The 17,570-nt window shown below is 46.7% G+C and overlaps 1 protein-coding gene across 4 annotated transcripts in view; it reads left to right on the forward strand.

Annotated features, from left to right (window-relative positions):
* Positions 1-17,570, forward strand: part of Myo18b (myosin XVIIIB) — a 280,964-nt gene that overhangs the window by 81,558 nt on the left and 181,836 nt on the right. For all 4 annotated transcript variants that reach the window (XR_015446186.1, XM_087198064.1, XM_087198065.1 and 1 more), the window contains exons 16-21: positions 835-915; positions 2,889-3,036; positions 7,539-7,698; positions 10,535-10,718; positions 11,526-11,745; positions 15,273-15,382. Coding sequence is in view for 3 of the 4 variants with exons in the window: in XM_087198064.1 (XP_087054190.1) it covers positions 835-915; positions 2,889-3,036; positions 7,539-7,698; positions 10,535-10,718; positions 11,526-11,745; positions 15,273-15,382 (903 nt within the window). In the remaining variant the exon portion in view is untranslated. The remainder of the gene's footprint in view (positions 1-834; positions 916-2,888; positions 3,037-7,538; positions 7,699-10,534; positions 10,719-11,525; positions 11,746-15,272; positions 15,383-17,570) is intronic.

Here is a 17,570-nt window from a genome sequence, read left to right on the forward strand (position 1 = left end):
ATCTTGAGTGATATAAGCCAGTCACCAAAGGGCAAATATGGTATGTATGAGATACTTAGAGCAGTCAAATTCAGAGATAGAAAGTAAAATAGTTACGAGGATTGGGATGTTGTAGGGAAAGAATGGAAGAATTGTTTAACAGCTAGAGTTTTGATTTTGCAAGATGAAAAGTTCAGTGCACACTGTATGCATATATTGAAATATCACACTGAACCTCATTAATATGTACAATTCATACAATTTCATTTTTTAAAATCTGTGGAGATGGATAGTGGTAAAGGTTGCATGCACCATGAATGCACTTAATACCTTCAACTCATACATTTAGAAATTATTAAGGTGGCAAAATTAATGTTATATATGTTTCACTACAAATTTAAAAAGTAATTTTTAAAAGAAACGCTGAGAAGTATTAGCTTTACCCTTGCTGGGAAAAAATACTTGACACTTGCAACTTGAACGAGGAGAGGTTGATTTAATGGTTCATGTTTTCAGAAGTTTCAATCCACAGTTGGTGGGCTCCAAGGTAGAAACACTGTGGCAGAGGAAAGCTGCTCACCTCATGGCAGACAGGAAATGAAGAAATAGGGAAGAAGCTAAGAGAAAGGGGCCAGGAGCAGACACAGTGCCCAGAACCATGCCCTTATGACCCATCTAGACACACTCAGAAGTGTTCTTCACTAATCTAGGCATCTCTCAGGACAATCAAGTTGACAATCAAGGTTAACCATCACAGTAATGATGAAAGTCCTCATTTCCTTTTTTCCCCTAGAAGTTTTCTGCCTGACCCAGCTCACTGAAGGAGCTAACTTTTACATTCTGTGATTTTTTTAGGAAGGCATTCCTGTGCCCTGTGACCTCCCAGAGTTCTCCCCAGGGACTACTGTGGCTATTGTGGATCAGAATCCCTCCCAGGTAACAAGAGACCTAGGGACTAAGTTTCCCAGATGTGACATTTTTAATAAAATATTGGAAGATATGAGTCTTTAAGCTACCAAATTCTTCACACTGTCTACACCTGGAATCCCCCTGGGTTTGTTAGAGATGCACATTTGGGACACCCTCTCCCCTAGGTCCTGCATTGATTAGTCTGGAACAGAAATGAACTTGGAGTGAGAACCACTGTGCAACTTTATGCCTGAGTCCCCATCTTAGAAAGCACCCACTGGGGGCCTATGGTCAGAGCTGGGGTACCTCAGGATCCTCCAGCTACTCTGCTCTGGGAAGACCAGGCACCTTCAGAAAAAGATGCTGGCCTGGAAAAGACAGGGAGCTCTGGGAAGTGGAGGTTGGGGGGAGGGATGGCCTAGAATCCACTTATTGACCTTGGCTTAACCTTGTCTTAGACCATTGACCCTTTCCCTTGACTTTTATTATTTTTTTTGCCCTTTACATTTTGGTGTGAAAATGCTCAGGCTGTGGAACCTGCCAGGTGTGGGTCCACTCTTGGTGACCTTGGGAACATTGCTTCACCTCTCTGAGCTTCCATTTTCTCATCTCCAAAATGGGAATGATGCTTTTCCCTGGGTGGTGCCTGTCAGTGAGATGCTGCACAGGCAACTCGTGGCACAGATTGTGGCACACAGCCGTATCCCACAATTGGCCTTTCCCCTGCCATTGGACACCTCAGGTCGCCCTTCTCATCCCTTGTCTCCCAGTAACCACAGTTGGCCTCCAAGCCTCCTCTTGCCACACAATGAGCTGTATCTGTCCTTGCAAAGCCCCTTCCTTCACAAGCCCTGGTGTCTGCCATGTTGTGCTTCTTGCTGGCAGCTCTCTGGGTCATCCTCTCCCCACCTACTTCTTCGCCTGTGCCTGGTCTTGGAAAGATCAAGCCCAAAGAGACCACTCAGTACTGTTAGTTGGGAAGAGTGGTGTAGTCCCCAAACCACAGTCCATTGGGCTGTGGTTTCAAGTGGCTACTTTGCCCAGCTGTCCACCTCAGCCCTAACATAGAAGGCCAAGGTATAGGCCTGGGATGCCTGGGATCCAGTTGCAGTTCTGCTTCTGGACTCACTGTGTAAGCCTGAATGTGTCCCTTGCCTTCTATGGAGCTCGGAGGGGTGTGGACCAACACTCCCAGCCACTGTCCTGCTGTGAACAGGACTCTCCCCACCTTAGCTCTGAAAGCTGCATATATGGGCCGCCCTGGGTCCTGGGCATACTGGAATGGTTGGTCACTGTCCACATCCCATTTCCTCCATAACTACTCAGTGTCCTTTTTGGTTGAGCCAATTCCTTGTGGGCCCTCGAATAAGCCCTTGAAACTCCCCAGGCCTCTCTGTTTCCCATAAGCAAAATTATAGAGTTGCTTGGATGGATGCTGAAGATAGTGCCTAGATTTAAAATTCCATGTCTGTGCTATTGAATCAAGTTCACTTTCTCTTCCAAAATGTTCTTTGAGTGCTGGTTTTATTTTTAAATTCATTCTCCAAGATTTTAGTTTGGAAAAATACAAAGAGTTCTAAGAGGAAGGGACAAGGAGAGAATCAATCTTTTCATGTTTGGCAATACACAAATAGACCAGCTATCTGTGTATATGCAATTTACAGAAGGCTTCCCCTCACTAAATCCTTACTGCAGCCTTCTGAGGAAGGTATTTCTGCTCTCCATTTTGCAAAGGGGGAAAAGAGGTTCAGAGAGGTCAAGTAAGTTGCCCAAGGCCACACAGGAATTAAAGACAGAGGCAGAATTCAGACCCCTTGCAGCAGAGAGGTTGCTACAGTTTTGTGGCTTCAACCATGAGTGCCTTGGGGTGAGTGGGAGCATAAGTCTAGGCTGACTGTGGCAGCTTGGATCCTGCCTCACTTCTGGCTGGTGGGAAGAAAGCCCACAGCTGGCCACTGTTGGGATCAGGGCTCCTCAGTGTATCCTGGGTCTCCCACCAGGTCCGCTTACCCACTGGAGGACGCACTGAGGATGCCAGGGGCCTTTTCTGGGTCTTGGATGAGGAGGTCCAGGCAGAGGGCTCCGAAGACAGCGTGGTGCTCGAGCGTCTGCGTACAGCCTTTGAGAAGAAGGGAGCTGGGGCCAAAGGTAAGGGAGCAAGGAGGAGGGGGAGGTGGCTGGGTCGAGCCTGAGTGTTGGAATCTGTCCATGTCATGTAGGAAAGGCCCTGACAAGGCCTGCACAGACACTGGGAGTACAGCAATGTCTGTGCATGTGCCTTTATATTCATTCATTCATTCATTCATTCATTCATGTAACAAACACATTAGCAGCCACAATGGGCTGGGTCCTGTTCTATAAAGCAGTGATCTGGCCTGACAGGGTCCCTATTCTTGTGGGGAAAATACAATGGGCAGTCTCTTGGGCAAGCACAAGCACTGTGAGGTGGAGGTTGGATTCTGAAGCTGTGCTTCAGGCAGATCTGATTTCTCTGGCAGTGGAGAGGACCACACATGCATATACATCTAACAACATGAAGGGAACACAAATGCAAGACAGGATGGAGGTGTGATCTGGAATCTGATGGCAGGAGCCCTTGTGGGACATGCACACATTTTGCTCTTAACCCTATAGCAGTGATGGTGAACCTTCCAGAGCTTTCAGTGATACAAATGATACTGTGGCACACGTTCCATAGGTTCACCCCCACTGCCCTAGAGCAATGAGAAGCCAGGAAGGATGTTAGGCAGTGGGAAGTATAGTCAGATTCATGTTCTAGAAGGTTGACCCAGGCTACAGTGTGAAGACATGATGGGAAGGCGGCTGATCAGGTGCAGGAGAAGCTGGCCTACCCAAGGGAGGTGTGCAGAGTCTGGAGGTGTTAAGCAGGTAAAGTCTATGCATGGCATTTGGTGATGGGTAGGGGAAATGAAAGGAGATTGAGACATCAAGCTGGAACAATGACATCACGGGATTTGACATCTGTTGGCCCAAGTTCAAGTCCATGTTCCCTACTTTCTCCTGTGTAATGCTGAGCAACTCTTGTAGTCTTAGTTGACATGCTTTTAAAATGAGGAAGGGAGTTAGCCTAGCTCCTCTTTCTGCAGAATTTCTGCTACAGCTATTGTGTGAGTCATGTGTGTGTAGAGCTCTGTCATAATTCTACATGTTGTTGCAAGGTTATAGGGGAGGACAGAGTGTTGATGGTGACAAGGAGTATTCCTCTGTCATATGAGGGGTTAAAGGAATACTGTATACACTCTATGCAGGGTGGCATGCTCAGAGCTTTAGCTGTATGGTCTAGTAGGATTCTTTCGCAGGTCTGGAGGTAGATATTCTTATTGCCAAGATAAGGAAACAGATCTCCAGAGAGGTGGAGGTGCTTGTCCAAGGTCAAGCCAGAGGAGTCAGAAGGCAGATCCCAGACCAGGCTTGTCTGGATTAACTCTTGTGATCTCCACACCACCAGGGATTAAGGAAAGCAAATATGCTTTCAGATCTTCTTAGTCCCAACTGGCTTTGGGGACCAGGACAAATGTGAGCTCATTCATTATGGGCTTATTCAGTAAATATTGATGGAGCACCTATTATGAGCAGCCACTGTCCTTGCCTGGGAGGTACATCAGTGATCAAAACAGTGATCTAGGCAGGTCAGTCTGTATGAAGGAGACTGAGGACCATAATTTTGGTTTAGGCCACTGAGGGACAGAAGAGAAGATGATTAAGGACTCAGCCCTGGGACATTTTAGTGTCAGGGAGTTAGGGACAAGGTCACCAACCATGGCAGGAGCTTGAGGAAGAAGGGCAAGGGAGGAAAGATGGAGGCCAATGGATGTACTGTACTCACCACATCCTAGCATGATGGGCTTCTTTACCTTCTTCCAGTCTTGGGGGCTTCCTGACCACCTTGGGAAAAATAATAATCTCCCCTCATCTGAACTCTCATCTCCCTCCCCTGCTTTCCTCTCCCCCACTGAAGTGGTTACCATTAGACATCCCACACTTGCTCACCAGCCATCTTCCCTTTGAGGATAGGCTAGGATGGTTACCTCTGCTGAGCAGCACCTAGAATACCCCTAGTGTGATAAGGTGCACAAGGAGTACTTGACATAGAAGAGGTAAGAGGTAAACATGTGAAAACTCAGTGATCCAGGACCAAATGAAATGAAATTCTCAAATGGAACATTGCCTAGATTCTAACTTTTATGCAAGAGACAGAAACCAGGTTGGCAACAGAAGAAATCTTGTAGGGCATGGCTGGGGCAGAAATGGTCTCAGATATTTTGTTTAAAAAGTTCTTTCTCTCCAAAGCTTTCTGATTAGCTCTGAGTTAATGAGAACACTCAATCAACCAGAACACTTAGGGCATTCTGGCTAATCAGGGCTTGCTCTTTATGACCCCTTAGCCTCATCTAAGGTACATTTTGCTGAATGTCCTCACATTGGCAAGTGAGTTCACTGGGAGCATTGTGGGCCTAGAGGAAGTCAATGATTAGCAAAAACTGTAGGGGTGACCTGCAGGGGCTGTGGGTGACCTGGTTGAGGGGTTCAGGGTCTTGGGTGAGGTAGTGAAGCCTGAAACCATGCTGGATAAATGTCCATCTCCCAGGAGTTTTCATGGGTCTCCTGAAAACCCAAAGATTTCTGCAAAATGCTTTGATGAATAAAATTGTGGTGTGAAAACCAATTCCAGAAGAAAGAAATGAATGAGAGGAATGAGCAGCCCTGGATCCTACAAGCTGATCTCCAGCACAGTTCCCAAGAAATGTGGCATCTCTGGTCAGGAGCAGGCTTTGATGCTAGCTTACTTGTGTATCTGCATCCTGGCCCCACTTTGACAAGCTCTGCATCTTTATCAGAGTTGCCTCATCTTTCTGAAGTTCAGTGTCATCTTCCAGAAACCAGACCAGGGATGCTCACATCACTGGGCAGAGTGAAGGCAAAGTGATATCCTCTGAGTTAGCCTTCCAGCAGAGTGGGCAGCCTGCCTGGAGCTTAGCAAACATTAACATCTTTTTTTCTGTATTCCCCCTTTCCACAGGAAGATCCTACTTAGAGCCAAGCTCTGTGGTAATTGAGAAGCCTTATGACAAATGAACCCCAATTCCTGCTCTCAAGTTGCTTCCAGACCACTGGAGGGAGGGAAACCACATAAACAGATACCTGTTTAGGGACAGTACAGCCATATGTGCCAGAGCCTGGTGTGCACCTTGCTACCTTGCTTCCTGTGGAATGCTGTTCTTTCCTATTGGAAGGCGATTCCCATGAGGCCAGGGACAACACATTTCTGAAGGTCTCACAGGAGGCTCTTGATGCAGTGGCACTTCACTTAACTGGAGATGTTCCTTGATGACAGCTTCAGTTATCCAGAACTTAGAAGTGATCCAGGCAGTGGGCACAAAAGACCTCTGTGCAGCCAGACAGGTGGTGGAATCCATGGCCTTTCCTCACGGAAGCCTGCAGATTCTCTGACTGGGTATATTTGCACGGAGTTCAAGAAATGCAGGTCTCTGATTTCTAAGATCATTACAGTTTAGAGATAGCAGATTAGGTCTTGAGAGAAAGACTCAAGACCATGATGTATGTGAAATATTGACAATAGCAGGGAAGAAAACTAAGGAAGGTCATGCAGAAGTGATATAGGAATCACCCAACACTACCTCACTAATAATAATCAGTTTGGAGCCATTTAGGGGAGGGACAACTCTTCCAAACATGGCAGTGCAACCTGAGAGCGTCATGATGGTCAGGGCAATATAACTAATAACCAGCAGTTCATTTATTTATTAATTCATTCCACAAGCACTTCTGGACTCTGCATGTGCTAAGTATGATGCTGGGCACTGGGGGTATGGGGGTAAACACTGTGTTGTTCCAGAGTATCAGTATAACGTTAAATGCAGTCAATAACAGTGACAGCCGCTATTGCTAATTGAGTGACTACTAAAGTATTTTACACTCAGTATCCTAAAGGAGTCTTATGCTACCATGGGAAGTTTGTATTATTTAATTTCCATTTTACAAAGGAGGAAGCTGAGGCTCAGCAACTTAAGTAGCTTGGCCCCTTGTACACCATAATGAATGGCAAGGAACTAGATTTTTCTCTACATACAAGGCCAGCCCCTTTTGTTCCTCTTACCCTTATTCTTGCAATCAAGTGTGTGCCAGCATCTCCTGAGAGAATGCTGTACTTTTATTTGGTTGATAATATTTAAGACAATTTTAGACATAATATGAACGAATATTTCAAACATATTTAATAACTTTATTTCCATACATATTAGAAAATAAATCTAGCTTGTATATCAAACCTGCAATCATATGCTGCTTTTTAAATGAATGTATTTGTAAAAATATTGATTTAAAGGAAACATTAAGTAAATCACAGCCTAGACGATACATGGATACACATAGCAAAATTCATGAAGATTATGTGTACTGATAATGCTTGGGTCAAATAGGTATCCTGAAAGCCAAGAAGAATAGAATCCACTTTGGAAATAATGTGTTCAATACATAAGAGAAATGTAGGCATTTTGAACTGGTAGCTTTAGCTATCTGGAAAGATATTAAAATGGAAACTGTGTTCTTGGGGATACCAGCTGATTGCAGAATGTCCCCAACATTCATGCCATTGTGTCTGCTTTCAGGGACCTCTGCCCTGCGGACCTGTGAGCAGCCCCTCCAGTGTGAGATTTTCCATCAGCTTGGACAGGACCCCGTGCGCTATGACCTCACGGGCTGGCTGCACAGAGCCAAGCCCAATTTCTCGGCACTGGATGCACCCCAGCTCCTGCAGCAGTCAAAGAGGTGAGCCAGGCAAGAACCGGCGGTGGATGGGGCTATTTGAGGTGCTGCAGTTCCATCCCTACTGGTACCTCTAAGCCACAACAACCAGTGCGTGGAGGCCGGTCGGGGACCCCATTTCCCCATAATGGACTAAAGAGCTGTGACTTGAATTGGAGTGGTACAAGTATCTCCCCAGGGCCAGAGCAAATCCAGCCAAGGAGAAAAGCTGACTGTCTGGGGAGGTGGCACAAAAGCTAAAAAAGCTGTGACTTCTTATTTTGGCCTTTTGCTTTTCATTAAGTATCTGAGAGATGTGATTGGAACAACTTTTATGGACCTCCTAGAACTTAGGGGGTTGTAAAACTAAAATGACTCATTTTGTAGCATTATAAAAAGCTCACCACATTCCCTGGTTGCTGGACCCAGAAGGGCAGGCAGTGATCATGCTATCACTTTGGAGTTAAAGGAAAACGCTTGTTTTGTGTGTGTGAGCCTGGTACACCTCCCAAGTTCAATGCCAGAAACCTGCAGGAGTGGAGCTTGGAGACAAGAAGAGGAGGTGGTGGAGGAGGGCAGAAGGGCAGAAGAGTGAGGAAGGAATGTTTACTGACTGCCCCCCTATGGGCCTTGCATCAACATCAGTGACTTTTACATATCTTATAAAGCAACACCATACCTTAGCCCAATTTTAAAGATGTGAAAATGGAGGCCCCATGTAGGCTTGCCTTCACACAGAAAGTGGGATACAGCTGGGATACAGCTTGAGTCTATGTGATCCTTGGGAAAGTTCTCAGGATGCTATGGATACCATTAATTGGAAGCCTCAAATCTAGGAGAGCTTGGGAACACAGCTACTGAAGAGAGTTCAAGGCAGGGATGGATAAAAGGAAGTTTAGCAAGCTCACAAATAATAACAGGGAGCCAGGGCACCTGAGTGACTGCAGGTAGTCTCTTTCCTCTCAATTATTTTTGCTTCTTCCAGCATAAGAGTTAGATGGAGCAAACAAAAGATTCAGGAGCTATAGCATCTCACTGAAGTCAGGCAGATGTTCAAATTCTGCTTCTGTCTCTCTCCAGCTACATGTCCTGGGCTTCAGTTTTATCAGCTAGAAAATGGACATGATAACCCCAAGCTTGGATGTTTAATGTGAGGCTTGGGTGATGTAAGGTAGCAAAGAGTTTATTAAGGAGCCTGGTTCAAATAAAGCTCTCATCTTGAGGCCTTGTAAATTTCCTTCCTGCTTTAAAATACTTTGGCTCAGTCCAAGAGAGGGACACTGAGTTAGGGAAGGGTAAGGCAAAACTTTATGGACCACATGACATTCCCATGTGAGCCATGTATGAAGTCTCAGCTCCATGGAAGTGGGCAGAAGAGCACAGTGCATTTGGGAGTCAATCCCAAATGAAAGTATTACATGCGAAAAAAAAAGTATTACATGCAATCCATCTGGTTTTTTTGTTTTTTTGTTTGTTTTTTTTTGGTACTGGGGATTGAACTCAGGACCGTGCACTTGCGAGGCAGGTGGCGGAACCACTGAGCTAAATCCCCAGACCATGCGATCCATCTGTAGAGCCAAACCTTGGTGATTTTGAAGGATAAACAGCACTTTTTAGGAGAGTGTGGCACTGAAGCCAAGAGCCTGAGATCCCCTGGGACAGTGTGCTCAGCATTGTGACTCCTGGGCCCTGCCTTGAGCCACTAGGGTGGATCCTAAGGCCTTGCATGGCTGAGGAGCTTTCCATAAATAAAATTCTTAAGTATAGTCAAGTTTCAGAACCATTGTTTCTGTCCAAAATTCATTTATTTTATTCTTGAGGAGCTGAGATCCCTAGGAATGAACAGATGACTTGGCCCAGGTCACATGGTAAATTGAAAACAGGCTTCAATTCAACCACGCAGATACAGCAATCCACACATAGAGGTCAGGGCTACAGGTGTGAATGAGTCTCCTTGGATCAATGTGTGGGCCTCACTGCTCAGGTGGCCTCAGCTTCTCCACAGGAAGGCCCTTGCTTCCTATGTACTCACTCGGCATCCTGTCCAGACTTTCAATTTAGCAACCATGTGGCCAAGCCTTTGTTCATCTTTGAGCATGTACCACACATGTAATTTTGGGCTCCTTGGGCAGTGCTTGTTTCCTGAGTAGTTTGGATAGTCAGGTCAGGAACTGGGGAACATGGGTGAAGTATTTTCAGGACTGGGGCTGGGGGTGGGACATGAACTTTGAGTGAATGATGAAAGATGCCTGAGTGCTTCCAAGGGAGCTCAGGAGTGGGGCACCAGTCCTTCTCTGGGTCTCAGTCCCCCCTAGGGAAGAAAGGGTCTTCTAGCCTGCTTTGTCCCTTTTTTTCCAAACAAGAGGCCAGACTAGCATGGGTTGATCAGAGCAGACCTTTATTAAGGGACTGGCTGCCCTTGCCATGTCAGAGCTAGTCCATTGCAGGAATGCTAACGGAAGGCCTTAGCTGTCACCTTGGCATGAGGCTCGGCATGTCATTGGCATTAATCTTGCAGCTCCATTCATTCCCGCATGAAATGTACAGTAAGGCCTACTGTATACTAGACCAGTTCTAGGGACCACAAAGATGACAGTGCCCTCTAAGGTGGCACTGACCAGTTTAGTAGGATTGCTGCAGTAGGGAAAAGCTGGTGGTCAGGGAGGACAGAGCGCTTGTTGGTGGGATGAAGAAGTTGAGGGAGGAGCTGGCACTTGTCATTAAGAGAAGTCTCCAGTGGCAGAAGAAACAGTGAGCAAATGGGTAAGAACAGGAAGCAAGGGGGTGTAATCCTTTCATTCACCAGGGCAAGGGCTCCCCAAGAGTCCTTGAGCCCTCCCTCTTTTCCCTCCTACTCCAGGGAGGAGCTGCAAAGCTTATTCCAGGGCCGTGCCAAGCTGCCACCTGTGTGCCAGGCTGTGGCAGGCCTGGAGGGCACCTCCCAGCAGGCCCTGCATAGGAGCCGTGTGGTGAGGAGGACGTTTACCAGCAGCCTTGCCTCAACCAGGAGGAGAGCTCCGTGCTCCCAGATCAAGCTGCAGATGGTGAGCGGGGCCCGGCCTGGGAAGTACACCCTTCCAGGCCACAGATCCTCATCTCCTCTGGGGAGGGGCATCTACGCCAGTCACCTCTTGCCTCCCCAGAAACCCTGGGAAAGACATATCTGATGCTTGTCTGAGGAGAAAATGGAGGCTCCAGGGCACAAATAAGCTTGACCATGGCCATGGCCTGGGAAATGGTTGAGCTGAGCCTGAAGCCGAAGCCTCCATGGCTTGGCATTGCATTGAGGGGTGTGGGGTCTCCCCAGGAGTCACACATGCCCTCTTGGCTAGGGTGACAAATACCAGACTATCTGCACTGCTTCTCACACCATGAGGCTGTCTCTCTTTGGGGATAGTCAGCAGGACCCAGGGCTGGATGTAAATATGTTCCCTAGATCCAGAACATTATCAAATGAGAACATTCAGTTGGTCAATAGGCTGAACTCAAATGAGAACAGGCTGGGACATGGGAAGAATATGTTTGGAAAAAATTCTCTTAGCATATTACAAAGGAAAAGCCCTGAGACTAAGTCTTTTCTGCCCCAGGTCTTCTGTGGGTGGTCTATGTGTCCTGGGACTACCCACTGGCCGCTCTATGCTTCACTCTCCCCATCTGTCTCACCTAGGGGTGTTATAAAGCCCCCTTATTTCTCATGAGTACACATCAGAATGGAGGTGAGATGACCTTGGTGTAGGACACAGGGCCCCAGAGGTGCCCAGGGCAGGCTGAATGTAAGTGTGGGGAGTGGCAAGGACCCTGTCTGCTTCCCTTTGACAGCAGTCCCTAATCTCCTCTCCTCTTGGCCTTAGGATGCACTGATCAGCTTGGTGAGACGGTCTCAACTGCACTTTATCCACTGTCTGGTGCCAACCCCAGCATTGGACAATAAGGGTGGGCAGGAGTCTTCAGCACCACCTTTGCCTGGAGACCAGCAGGAGGCGAGCAAGCCCCTGGCCCCAGATATCCCGGCACTGAGGGTCCAGCTTGTGGGCTCTCACATCCTGGAGGCGCTGCGTCTGCACAGGACAGGTAAGAGACAGCTGGGAACCTGATCTCTGAATTTGGGACCTGCTTGTTTACCAGTGGCAGCCAAGGGACCTTAGTACTTATTGTGCTCGAGGAGCTGTTTCCAGCCCTATGAGGGAGAGACTGCGTTCAGTCCAGAGAAGTGAAGGGACTTGGCCAAGGTCACACTGCTGGGACGAGGCACAGTCTGGATTTGGACCAGACTCATGTGATTTCTGGAATTGCCTGCATGCTCCTCAAAGGCTGGGACTGTATCTTCCTCATCTGTCTTGGGTAGAGAGCAGACTTACCACAATGAGTAATAATTTGATGTTTGAGATGCTTGATTTAGTTTGCAAGATCATTATGATCACAGGAAACAATAATATGAGGAAGGCATATGTCACACAGGGATGCAGCAGGTATACAGACGCCTAAAGGAGGGAGTTTTATCTTCCTGGGAGATTGGGGAATCCTCCTAGAGGATGTAAAACCCTAAATGGGTCTTGCAGCATAAGAAACAGCTCCTGCTGGGAGGTGCGTGCGGGGAGAGGGAACCTTAGGCAGAAAAATCAGCAGGTGCCAAGGTGAGCAGATGTAAAAGAACCTGGGTTTTCAGTAATGTTGTTCAAAATGCATGCAGAATTATGGGAGAAGGGGCTGGTGCCTCCACCAGAGAGGACTGTGAGTGCTTTTGCCAGGCACTTAGCTTTCACTGGGTCAGCCAGAGAGATGATGGGGGTTAGGGGATACAGGGGATTTAGCCAAAGGAAAGAAGTTATCAGGTCTGTAGTTGACTAAGCAAGCATATGCCTGCAGTACCCACCACTACTTCATCTTGGGAGTTGAGTTTGATCTTAAACCTTCCCATTCTTCTCTGCCTCTCAGCCCCCAAAGGCTGCCCCACAATTCCCCCTCCCCAACCATAGAAATGGTTCAGTACAGCCTGCCTCTCCACAGAGGATGGTGTGGCTGGGGCTGGTGGGAGTTGCAGGTGGGCAGCTGTTTGTTTAATGTCTCTGTGGTCACTAACACCCAGGCTTGTGGTCGCCTCACCATCTCCCCCACTATGTTAATAATAGAACCCTGCCATGAAGTATTTGGCAGAGAAGCTGGGAGCAGCTGGAAGCAAGGCTGAGACTTGAACTCCCCTGGGCACATCATTGATTTTCCCGCCCACTTGTGCAGCCACAGGCAGAGGGAGACAGATAACGTCACAGGGGAAGAATGAGATGGTCACAGCCGGCAGCTCAGCCCCTGCAGTTGATCATTTCCACCTAGCTGGCAGGCAGAGAGCACTGGGCCTTTGTAGCCTCCTTGGTCTGCTGTCCAGTTAGCACCCCAGTGTGCATGCTTGGGTATCTTCCTCCTCACCGCAGGGGCTGCCTCATCTGTAAACAGACCAACTCAGCCAGTGTGAGGTTTCCAGCTGAGTAAAGGGTTGATGTTTCATGGTAGAACTTTCCAGTTTCTGCCTCCCAGACCTGGTTTGTTTCCTCCTTTTTTCCCCCTATTCTAAGTCATTTCTGTCTTTCACACTCACATAAGATATATTTACATGCATACATAGATGCATGCATTAAATATTTATGAATTTGAATTCATGCCTATATTACAAATACATCTATATGTGCATGTATAATGCATAGAAATGTATGCTATTTTTTGAGTGCCTACCATGTGCCAGAGACATGTTACATGCACTAAATGAGGTCATTCTCACAAAGCTCTTAGGACAGTGCCCGGCACAGTCAATCTTCTGAGTCTGTGGGTTCCACATCTGTGCATTCAACCAGCCTAGGATCAAGAGTGTCTAAAAGAAGACTGCATCTGTAGTGAACACACACAGACATTTTCTTGTCATTCATTGTTACCCACATAATATAGTACAACTATTTATACAGCATTTACATCATATTAGCTATTGTAAGTTATCTAGAGATAGTTTAAAGTATATGGGAGGATGTGAAGATACTGAGGGATGACTGTTTAGCAAATGTTCATTAAACATTATCTGTCATACAGCCTGCAGGGCACAGCTCAGACTGTCACCACCTATGTGACCCCAGGCAAGTCCCTAGAGCATGCTCTGTTTCCTCTCCAATAGTTGCCGAGTTGGGTGGGTTAATAAAAGAGTAAAGCTTAGGAGAGTAGCTGGCTGTGCAAAGCACATAGTATGCCTTAGCCACTTTCACTCATACTGTCATCAGATGTCACCCTGCAGTGACCATGGATGTGAGGATACATCTTGTTATTTTCATTTTTCAGATAAAGAAATTGAATTGCCCAGAGGTAGCATCTGCTATCCCTATTACAGGGATAATAAGGGCAGAGATGGAATGTGAACCCAGCAAAATCTGACCTAAAAGAACAATGCAGGCTTGTAACCTCCTGGATCCCTGTCTTTGTGCTGTCCACATTTTCCAGAGCTTCCCCGAGACCCTCTTCCTCTCCCAGGAAGACTTCTTAGATTTTCTCTCCACATCCCTTATTGCTCTTTCTCCTGATTTATGCACCTGACTTATTGTGGAGTCTCAAAATCAGAGTAGGATTCCACCAGATCTCCTCCAACCCAGCCACTTGCAGGATCTTTCTGCAGCAAGGGAGCCTCTGCCACATCCTTCACAACTTGGAAGAAGTTCAAACTTGATACTTAGAATCAAAGTTCATGTTTCTTTTGGCCCAGTCTCTGCTCATCTTTGGCTATTCTCCACTAGATTATTTTTCACTGCTTGAGTTTAAATCCAGGCTAAGACAGTTACCATCTATGTGACCAGGTACACTTAACTCTCTGGGCCTCAATTTCCATATTCATAAAATGAGGATAATAATAAAGGTCCAAGAGTCTCTAAAACATGAGGAGGTCACACCCTCGTGTCTTGCACATAAGTGCTCAGTAAAGGCTGGGTGTTGCTGTGACCCTGGGATCAAGTTTGTTTCCCCACTAAGTCTTGTCTTCATAGTTCCCTCTGTGTAGATTTTCTTTCCATGCCAAGTCCTGGAAAACTCTTCTGGCTCCTTCACAGGCTAGCTCTTGAAATTCCCATTCTCTGTAGTTTCCCACACCTCAGAGTGCAACTCTGTCCACCCATGTGATAGAGTTAAAAAGCCTCGAATACCTCCCAGTGCAGCATCCCTCTAGGGCATTCTATAGAGTAAAAAATATACTGGACAAAAAACTTTCCATGGGTGAGCAGGTTTGGGTAGATCAAGACCAACCAGTTATCTCCACCACAGGATTTCTCAGAGCTTTTGACTTGGATATTGACGTGAACTGTGACCTTCTGAGAGGCAGAGGAGAGTTCAGACTTTTCAAAATGTCAGTGGTGTATTGAATGGGGTTCATATTTTGAGGAGTACATTTGAGAAGTGGCTGTCAAATTCAGTCTGTTCAATTAGCAAAATTAGCTGAGGTACTGGCATGGGAATCTGCACAAGTTAGTAGTCAATCGGAGAGCAGGATGCTGAACTCCTCCCTGGGGGTCCAGATCACAGGGATGTCTCTTCTCTTTTGGCCACTGTGACTTCTTTTGCTTGCTTCCCCTCCCTAGGCTACGCTGACCACATGGGGCTCAGTCAGTTCCGCCGGTGTTTCCAGGTGCTGGACCCTGCGCTGCTGAAGAAGTTCATGTCAGTCCCTGAGGGAATAGATGAAAGGAAGGTATGTGAAGCTGATGCAAGAGTGTGGGCTCCCTAGATGCCTCTGCTGAGCTCCTCTGACATATGGGACTCCCCCAAGGGAGATTTGGACCAGGTGGGACCTGAGAGTGAGGCCTTGGGGCAATACTAAGGACGGCATGAGGTTTGCCTCAGATCCGTGTTTCAGATCACACCCTCTCCACCGTGTCCTTGGGGACCATCCATCCACCTACCGCAATGGCCCTTCTCAAACCCTAGGTGAAGAAGTAAAAGAGGAGAATGAGAGCAGAATAATGAGAACAGTGTGTCCCAGCTAAAAGGGACTGCAGCAAGATGAAAAGTCACCATTTCCTAAGGTGTCCTACTGAGTACCAGCATCCTGGGATGTTCCACATGAAGAGGGCTTCAGCGTCCAAAGTACATGGGAGATATTTTACACTAGGGCTCTCCACTTAGGGATTGTAATGAATGTTTTCTTCAGGGCCTCTGCACTAGCTCTTTGCCTTACCTGGAACACTCTCCTCCAATCTTGCACAGCTGGTGATATCCAGCTATCAAATTCTGGCTCATATATGAATCTCTGTCAGATCCCCTTTGTTTTAATGTTTGTGTAGCCCCTATCCTTATTGGAAATTATGTAAACACCCTATATGTTTTTGGCTCCTATTGTCCCAGCTAAAAGATACCACAGCATGACCAAATTGGCTTGGCCAGTATTGACAAACTCAATTATTTTTAATTGTGTGAATACACAGTACTTACCTGTGTGTTTTGCTCCTGTGCATCTCCTTTCTCCAACTCTGCTATACATTCATGAACTCTTGTCTTTATTCCTGGTGCCAAAGTCTTCACAATAAATGTTTCTGTTGAGAATGGCTACAGGCTTATCAATAATTACAGAGCTTGTTAGAATTTGCAAAGCCCAGTTGCCCAGTTGCACTGCAGCAGCCCTGCAAAACAAGAGCTATTATGTGCTTGCTTTTTACAAATGACAAAATGAAAGCTCTTAGAAGTGAAGCCACCCTCCTGAGGCCACACAACCAGGCATTTGTGGGTTTGTTCCTTGAACTTTACTGCCTGGATTTCAGGGGTTGGTAGTTGAAAAAATAGGTCTCAAGTCAAATAGAAATGAATTTGACTCCCAGCTTGGGGAATGTGAGCTTAAGCAAGTTACTTATTCCTTCTGTCTCAGGTTCCCCATCTGTACAGTGGGACAATCAATAATGCCTATGTCCACAAGGTGTTCTGAGGATGTCATTTTTGGCACAGTTGATGTGCTGTACACAGGGCTTGGCATATAGTACAGGCTCAATAGATATTAACTATGCTACCAACATCACTGGCATCTTTTAAGGCCAGAGTGATGGCAGCTGAACCAGGCAGCCTCTGTACTGTGTTGAAACCTCACCTCTACAGGAGTGTGTCCATGTGTGCCTGAGATCATCAGCACTGTAGTCCTCCGTCAGTAAATTATAAGGCTAGAGGAGGAACCAGAGTCACAGTTCTCAGCCCCCTTGGCTCTTCTCTGTACCAGGGAACAGGCCAGCTCCAGCAGACAGGGCAGTACCAGCTCACCATGAGAAGGGTCATGGTGCAGGGTCACATGTGCTGCAGGGCCATCCTCTCTCAGTGTGGTAGTTTAGTTTAGAAGTCATGAAATTCTGCTTGGCTTGTTGCCATCAACAACTCTGCCAATGATTCCTGGAGGTTCTTTATCTTTGGTTCCTCCAAACTTGATCTCCTTGCAGAGGGCATGGAATGGAGCCGTTGAAAAGGTCTTGGGTTCCTCTGCAGTTGAGAATGGGGCTGGAGTTGGGTGTGGGGGCATTTTCTGCAGGGGGAATTGGGTGTAGCATATGGCACCATTTCTATTCTGGATGAATCAGCAGGTTTGTGTCCTAGCCAAGCTGAAGCCTACTCAGTATACACTAGAGGCCTCAGGAAAATGGAAAATTACAAGTGGAATGGACTTGGTTGGCGGTTTTTGTTTCTTCGTATTCTTTTTATATTTGCTCACAAATTTCATTTGCCATAGCATAGAAATTTAGTAGCAAAGAAAGGAAACACCATTCTGCTTCTTATGAAAAAGCTGATAAATATTCATTCACTAGGCAATGCAATATGCCATGAATTATACATGAACACGTGCTCGGGCGGGCAAACCAGCGGCCTCTGTGTGCAAAGCAGTTAAGACCTCAGGATTTAATAAG

The sequence above is a fragment of the Heterocephalus glaber genome, unplaced genomic scaffold, assembly GCF_053883595.1.
Source record: "Heterocephalus glaber isolate CG9 unplaced genomic scaffold, H.glaber_assembly_v1.0 deba00001687, whole genome shotgun sequence".
NCBI classification, from domain to species: Eukaryota; Metazoa; Chordata; class Mammalia; order Rodentia; family Bathyergidae; genus Heterocephalus; species Heterocephalus glaber.